We start from the raw sequence: 8502 nt of genomic DNA, 5'->3' as shown, positions 1-8502 counted from the left end.
AAGAAAATATAATATACTCTTAGGCATTCAGGCATGTTTTGCTCTTGATGATTGTAGAAAACACCAAACCATTTGCTAGCTGATGCCAAAAGCAGTATATTTAAGTATTATGACACAAGTCTTTCCTAACTTCTTTCCTGTGGACTTTTAGAAGATTTTTAGAACTAAAACATGAGTAATTAAAAGATTCATTTAACAAAAATAGTATTTTAGGGAGGAAATATGAGAAAATGTTCAGTTAAAAATGAATTATTCTCTTTCATTCTCTCCTAAATAGCATTTTTGAAACGTTGGGGTTGTTGGAGTGGTTAGATTTTTCCTGGAATTGAGTAAGAAATTCAGAAGACTGAAGCCCAGGCTTACTGTCTACCTTTCACGGAGGCCTAGCCGTGAGAGGACAGAAGAAGGCACGTGGCGAATCATGACAGCTGACAAAGACAAAGACAAAGACAAAGAGAAGGACCGGGACCGAGACCGGGACCGAGAGAGAGATAAAAGAGACAAAGCAAGAGAGAGTGAGAATTCAAGGCCACGTCGGAGCTGTACTTTAGAAGGAGGAGCCAAAAATTATGCTGAGAGTGATCACAGTGAAGATGAGGACAATGACAACAGTGCCACCACGGAGGAGTCCACGAAGAAAAGCAAAAAGAAACCACCGAAAAAAAAATCACGTTATGAAAGGACAGATACTGGTGAGATAACATCCTACATCACTGAGGATGATGTTGTCTACAAACCAGGAGGTAAGGAGCATTGCATTTGCTGTTTGTGGCAGAGAAATGATACTAATATTTAGTTGAAATACATACCTATTTTTTATATGTTAAGGAGGGAGACTTTGAACCCACTGGAGTATATGGTAATTTGGGGTAGAAAAATGTGATACAGTAAACAGTTAACCACATTTGGCCAATTGGGTTTACCCATTTCTTGCTTGTGCCTGCCACCTTAACTTGGTCTGTACGTTTATCCTTCTTCACCTCTTTTCCAGTGTTGCTTGTGCTGTTACGTACCATTGGTTGAGTGTTTCTCATCTTTTGAATTCATCCTTGCTTTTTTATCTTTAACCACACATTAGTGGGGTGACTTTCAGAATGGAGTACATGGGACAAGTAAACCTAGTGATTCTTGGAAATAGGAAACTTTAAATTGGCTACAAGATTGACCAGAAGGTACACTTACTGCCATTGACTTGATTTAGACTCATAGCAACCAGAAGCTGGAAACTTTTCTTTTTTTAAACTTTTTATTATGCTCTTGGTGCATATTTACAAAGCAGATTCGTTTTACTCTCAACAGTTCATACCACATTTGGTTTCACAGCCCTAATTACAATCCCAACAATAAAAAACTCTTCCCATTTCCTCCCCGTGACTACCCACCCCTTCCCTGTGACCTTGTTATCTGTGCATTCCTGTCTGTCCAGCTTTCCCTCCATGTAAATCCTGCCCTACTGATGTCTCACAATTGGTTGATCTAAGGGGTGCATCTCCTTGGGGTACATATTCTGCTTGTAGGCCTTTCTGCTGTTTGGGTGAGAGCTAATCCATGAAGGTGAGTCCAGTTTCAGGCTCAAAGGATAACCTGGAGATATAGACTCAGGGGTTCCACCAGTATCTATCCAACCAGTAATTCTGGTTATTTTTCTGTTTTTGAATTTTGTCCCATATTTTTCCTCACAATCTGTCCATGAGCTCCAATTCTGATCCCTTTCCAAGTCGTTGACATTGGTAGCTGGGCACCACCTAGTTCTTCTGGAAGAGACATATTTTTAATGGCCTTCAGACCAAAGTTTATTTCTCCTGCTAACCTTTCCCAAAGTATTGAGCTTCAGGCTCTCTAATCAGTGGTAGTAGATGAAGTCAACTAACGTGCTTGGTTTTCCAGAAGATGTACTAGGCCCTTCACTGTATTAAGGTTTACAGCATTGCTGGAAGAGAGAGAGGCTCAGCTTTTGGCTGAGGCACAAGTAAACAAATGATTCAAAACTGGTCAGACACCAGCAAAAACCTTCTCTTAAATGTATTCTGTATTAAGATACTCTTCATGCAGATGATAATAGAACTAGCTAAGATTATTTTGTTTGAATTACTTTTACTGCTGACGAGTGACATGAATTTCATATGAGAAATAATTAGCAGATCAAAAGTCACCTAGTTTGGTGTTTTTCCAGGAAAGGGAGATTAAAGAGACTTCACTGTATTACATCATTAATCTGGCACAGCCATTTCACTGAGGAGTACTCTAACTATTCTGAACTTCATATAAAGTTACAGATTTTTCTTGTTCCACATAGGAATGGGTTTTGAACTATAAAAGATGATCGATATTAGAACTCACAAATAATCTTGTATTCACAGCTGCAACTTCTTAATTTGATGATTAGCTGTGAAAATATTTATTTGATGTAAAAAATCACAGTTGAGGTGTTGCAGAAGTTAGAGCACTGCTGTAGGGATTTACTAATGTATAGAATACAGTGCTATCAGTATTCATCTTTGATTGAGACATAGCTATTGGATACTAAGAATGAAGTCTTCACCACTAAAGAATCTCATGATAGAGTTACCACAGATTGCTTTTAATGGGCCTGTTTAGTTGTAGGTCACGAGAAAGGAATAGAATGTGTCAACTCTTTCAGGTTTAGATCTGCTTGCTTGTTATTCCTTTCTTTTGCAACCTAGCACTTTTAGAACTGTGTCAGTGGTAATATGATTGTTTGGGCCATGGTCATGTGCATGCAGTATTTAGCACCAGCCTTTCTCACAGTATATAATGTGAAACATTCTGCCTTTATATATATCAGTAAGCATCCTACCCCAAAAACTTTGTAGTCAACTATGTGTGGGAAAAGTTGAACATACTGTCCCCATTGTGAGAGATTTATAATTAAGGACTCTGAGAAGTCCTGCTATTAAGGAAACCCCTTTAATATTACAAAACGTGCTGTGCACCCTGTTGGTATCTTCTGAGAAAACAAGTTTTGAAAAAACCAGTTTGGGAAATGTGGTACATTCATCTTGCATGTCTATACAAGATGATAAGACATTCTTTTGGATATTAAGAAGAAAATGTGAAGGGAGATTGCTAAGGACTTATTTATGAAAACAAAACAGTAAATAAATAAATAAAAATTATAGCAATAAAAAAAAAAACCCAGACCGGTTGCTGTCTGGTTGGTTCTGATTCATGGCGACCCTATGTGTGTGGAGTAGAACTACTACATAGGGTTTCCAAGGCTTTGACCTTTTGGAAGCAGAGCACAAAGCTTTCTTCTGCTGGACGCTCTCTAAGTGGCTTCAAACTTCAGTTAATAATTGAATGCTTAACTATTTCCACCACCCACGGAGCCTAAAAAGAGTAAATTAAAAACAAAACAAAAACCAAAACCTTTTTTTATTTTGATTTCAGTGATTTTACAGAGCAAGTTGGTTTTCCATTCCACTGTTTGTGCATGTTTTGTTTCGTGACATTGAACGCAGTCTCCCAAAAATAGGAAACGCTTCATGAATTTATGTGCCTTCCTTGCACATGGGCCATGCTAATCTTCTCTGTATCATTCCAGTTGACACATGTGCTGCCAAAGCAAACACAAAACAAGTTTTTAATAAAGTATTTTTGAAGAACTGTGTACTTAAGGTGGAGGCATCATTTCAGTAAATCTAAGGACTTTGTGAATTGTGAAAAATGTATACTGTGTCTAGAAGTTAATATTTTATAAAGGATCTTTGAAGGCCAAAAGTGGTTCCAGAGTTCTTTTGTAACACCCAAAGCATAACCACGTGGTGAGAGGCCCAGTTTGCATAGGAAGTGACAGTGTGGGACAGGCAAAATCCAACACATTTTTGACTTTTTGCTAAGGAGACTGTATTTTGACGTTCTGAGGATTTTATTTTATTTTTTGAAGATACATTTGTAGTCTTCTCTAAATCGTAGATTTTGTGGTATAGTGCCTAAGACATTTGACTGCTAAGCAGAAGGCTGGCAGTTCAAACCCACCAGCCACTCCTTGGAAGGAAAGTTGGGCAATCTACTTTAGTAGTGATACCACCTCAGAAACCCAAGGAAGGGTTGCTATGGGTCAGATCCGACTTGGTTGCAGTGAGTTGTTTTTTTTTTGGTTTTTCCAAATAACTACTGCTTTTTAAATGGAGGCTTGTTAAAAATTGCTTGTTTTTTGTGTTTACTAAAACTAAAGAATCAGAAGTATGGTACTGTGTTTAGATTCCCAGATGGGGCTTGATTTATGTGTGCGTGTGTGTGTTTTCTTTATTGGTGTGTTGTTAGGTGCCACTGAATTGACTTTAACTCATACCAACCCATGTGACAGAGTAGGACTTCCCTGAGGGTTTTCTAGGCTGTAATCTTTACAGAGGTAGATCACCACCTCTTTCTCTCATGAAGTGGTTGGATGGGTTTGAATCACCAACCTTTTGGTTAGTGGCTGAGCTCTTAACCATTGAGCCACCAGGACTCCTTGTATTAGTGTAAACCATTATAACAACATCCTTTGTAGTGATTGAAAACAGTTATTTTTACCCAGTTGCAGTTATTTAGGCAGTCCTCTGGTTACAAAAGAGTTCCATTCCTAAGTGTGTCTTTAAATCATATGTGTAGGTAAGTTGGAATAGGTGCATAAGGTTCTTATTTAAACTGTAGTGCAGGAAAAAGCTTAAAGGCTTTTCAGTGATTTAAAAGCTGCACATGAAGCAAGTGAAGGTGATTGTGATGAAGAATTGGTTGTGAGTAGAGGTTGTTGGTTCAATTGTGTCCAAGTAGGAGCAAATTTACATAAGGTTAAAGGGCAAGTAGGAGTTGTCCATAAACCCGGGACTGCTTGTATTTAGTTATAGTTTCTATGTTTAGACCTCTCTACAGGTAGTTATAAAGGATGTCTTCAGTAGATTGATAGTTTTCGAATGGTAGATCTTTAATGATCATTTGTTTCTTTAGGATATAAAGCATAGGTCAAAATTAGTTGGTTTTGTTTTGCTTTCTGCTTTTCTGTATTGCTTTTAATACTCAGATTAAGTATAAATCATAGGTACCTCCCAAAGTGTATTAAAAATGAGACAGACCAGCAGTGATACCTTGAAGATAAAAATAGGCTATTATCTTTGTCTTTAGGGGACAGGTATATATTGAGATTATTTGGTGTGGTAAACAAATAAGAAATTCTCTGAGATAATTTTTTGAGAAATCATGTGCATTTAGAACTGGTCACTAGCAAAGATTTAGTTCCATGCACCACCACCCCCCCACCCACCCAACTTTTTATTTTGATTTGGGTGAAATTATGCAAAGCAGATTCCTTTCACATTCAGCATGTCATACACAAGTTGTTTTGTTGACACTGATTACAATCTCCACAGTATAACAGCTCTCCTCCTCCTTCCTTTTGGTCACCCTTTCCCCATCTCCTTCCTGCCATCCTCCCTGTGCAAATGCTGCCCTTCTGATATCCCATGGTTGCTTGTTCTCCCTGGTCTCCCTGGTGTAATTTATTGTTTGGCTGAACATTAGTTATGTGAATGAGTCCAATTCCAGTCCAAAGGATGTCTAGGGGCACTAGTCGCAGGGGTTTCACTAATCTCTCTCTGGCCAATAATCTTGATCTTTTTTTTTTTTTTTTTTTAATTTTGTTCCATATTTTTTTCCCATTCTATTTAGGATCTCCAATTTTGATCCCTATTTGATTGGCTGGCAGTGGTAGCTGGACACCACCCAGTTCTTCTGGTCTCAGGGTCATATAGGCTGAGGTTCTTGTGGTCCGTAGTCCTTTGGCCTAACTGTTTCCATGTGTCTTTGATTTTCTCAGACTCATGTACTTTTTAAAAAAAAAAATTTATTGTGATTTTTGTGAAAGTTTACAGAGTAAATTCATTTTCCATACAGCAGTTCACACACACTTTGTCTCATGACATTGACTGAAATTTCCTACAGTGCAACAGCTCTCTTCCCACTTCCTCTCCATAGTTAACCTCTTCACTCTGTCCTTGCCCCCCATGCACTCCAGCCTCTCAAGTTGTCTCTCTGTATATACATAGCCCCTTTATTCTTGCATGATTGATCCAAGGAGTGTATCTACTCAATGTAAATGTTCAGCTGATATGCCTGTCTTTTCTTTGGCTGTAAGTCATAGGAGTGGGTTCAGTTCCAGACCTGAAGGGCATCTAGGGGCATAGTCTGAGAGGTTTCACCAGGCTTTGTCAGACCAGCAAACCGCCCCTCCCCCCACCCTTTTTAAAATAGTTTTGAGTTTTGTTCCATATTGTACTCCCACTCTATCTAGGATCTTCTTCATAGATCCCCCTCTGAGTAGTTGACAGTGGTAGCCGGGCACCACCTGGTTCATCTGGTGTTTTAGTCATATAGGCTGTGGATCGCATGGTGTACTAGTCCCTTGGAGTAATTGTTTCCATGTGTCTTTGGTTTTCTTCATTCTCCTCTGGATGAGGAGAGACCCATCATTGCATCTAGAAGGCTGCTTGCAAGCTTTTAATATTCCAGTTGTTACTCAGCAAAGTAGGATATGGAACAGTGTTTTTGTATAGTATATTATGCCAATTGAGCTTGGTGTCGCCTGCAACCATGGTCCCAAGTCCACAGGTCCAACTACTTGCTCCCTCTGGGTAGCTGGCTGTGGCCAAGAAGCGACTAAAACCTTGTCCCTTGTCAGCTGTACTATACCTGGAAATTCTTACAGAACATATAAATACACTTGTAGAAACATTGTTTACCAACCCTGTACATGGTGATGGGCACACTGCCTCCTGCATAGACATAGCTAATTGTTCAGCCTGTCCACCCATCCATCCATCCACCCATATATCAATATTTGTCATCAGGGTTCATTTTTGTTGTCTGTACCTTCCATATACCTCTCTATGTCTTCTTCTTCAATGCCACCGTGCTGATCACTCACATTGGGTCCATTGCCCTTCCTTTCACCCATATCAGTACTTGTCTCTACCTGTCCAGCAGTGTTCCCTCTTCTCCTCTCCTACCCTGGTAACCAACAAAGAAAGTTTCTTTCCATGTATAAACCTCTCTTTGACTTTTTACAATAACAGACTAATAAATATTTGTCCTTCTGTGATTGACTTATTTTATTCAGCATAATATCCTCCAAGTTCATCCACATTATGCAGTGTTTTGCAGATTCTGTGTTATTCTTTAGGGTTGCACAGTTATTCCATTGTGCATATGTACCATAGTTTGGTTATCCATTCTTCTGCTGATGGGCACCTAGGTTGTTTCCCTCTTTTTGCTATGGTAAATAGTGCTGCGATGAACATGGGTGTGCATACTTCTGTTCTTGTCCTGGTTCTCACTTCTTTAGGATATATACCTAGTAATGGAATTGCTGGGTCAAATGATGTTTCTAATTCCACCTTTTTAAGGAATCGCCATACTGCTTTCTACAGTGCTTGTGTCATTTTACAGTCCCATCAGCAGTGTATGAGAATCCCAGTCTCTGTACATCCTCGCCAGCATTTGTTATTTTCTGTCTTGTTGAGCTTTGGCCCTAGTGCTGGGGCAAGATGGTGTGTCGTTGTTGTTTTCATTTGCATCTTTCTAATGGCTGATGATCGTGAACATTTCTTCATGTGTTTCTTGGCTGTCCACTCATGTCTTCTGCCCATTATGTAATTAGATTATTTGTCTTTTTGTTGTTGAGGTGCTGGCATTTTCTATAAATTTTAGAGATAAGTCCCTTGTTAGATATGTCATTGCCAAATATTATTTTTTCCCATGCTTTAGGTTCTCTTTTGACTCTTTTGGAGAAGTCTTTGGAAGTACATAAAAATTTAATTTTTAGAAGATCCTATTCATCTAGTTTTTCTTCTGCTGTCTGTGCATTTTGGGTTATGCTTAATAATCTATATGTGCCATAAATTAGGGCCCGTAAATTTGCCTCTATTTTTTTTTCCATGAGTACCTTTTTATAGTTTTAGGTTTCACATTTAAGCCTTTGATCCATTTTTGTGCATGGTATGAGGTACAGATCTTGTTTCATTTTTCTACAAATGGATATCCAGTTTTGCCAGCACCATTTATGAGGCTATCTCACCCCCATTTAATGGATTTAGACCCTTTGTCAAAGATCAGCTGACCGTAGGTGGGTGGATCTATTTCTGGGTTCTCAATTCTATTCTGTTGGTCTGTGTGTCTGTTGTTGTACCAATATCAGGCAGTTTTGACTACTGTGGCTGTATAGTAGGTTTTGAAATCCCAGTGTATGGGACCTCCTACTTTGTTCATCTTCTTCAGTAGTGCTTCGCTTATCTGAGGTCTCTTTCTTTTCCATGCAAAGTTAATGATTGTTTTTTTGGGTAGAATTGCCATTTTCACAATGTTCAATCTTCCTATCCATGAGCATGGTATGTTCTTCCATTTATGTACATTTCTTATGGTTTCTTGATAGTCTTTTATAGTTTTCTTTGTATAGGTCTTTTGTGTTCCTGGCAAGATTTATTTACAAGTATTTTTTTTTTTTTT

General features: G+C 38.7%; 1 protein-coding gene and 1 non-coding gene across 2 annotated transcripts in view; one reads left to right on the top strand and one right to left on the bottom strand.

The window, feature by feature from the left end:
* Positions 1 to 421: 421 nt before the first annotated feature.
* RERE (arginine-glutamic acid dipeptide repeats) overlaps positions 422 to 8502 on the top strand; it is a 470759-nt gene continuing 462678 nt past the window's right edge. The window contains exon 1 of the mRNA XM_042781181.1: positions 422 to 743. Within this exon, the coding sequence (XP_042637115.1) occupies positions 422 to 743 (322 nt within the window). The remainder of the gene's footprint in view (positions 744 to 8502) is intronic.
* LOC122150137 lies at positions 3489 to 3593 on the bottom strand. The gene has a single exon (XR_006163504.1). It is a non-coding gene; the product is annotated as a U6 spliceosomal RNA (small nuclear RNA).

Source organism: Orycteropus afer, unplaced genomic scaffold (assembly GCF_000298275.1).
Source record: "Orycteropus afer afer isolate SDZICR_OR568_19922 unplaced genomic scaffold, OryAfe1.0 scaffold00094, whole genome shotgun sequence".
Lineage (NCBI taxonomy): Eukaryota > Metazoa > Chordata > Mammalia > Tubulidentata > Orycteropodidae > Orycteropus > Orycteropus afer.
The sequence above is the reverse complement of the archived record's forward strand: the minus strand, read 5'-3'. Positions and strand labels throughout refer to the sequence as shown.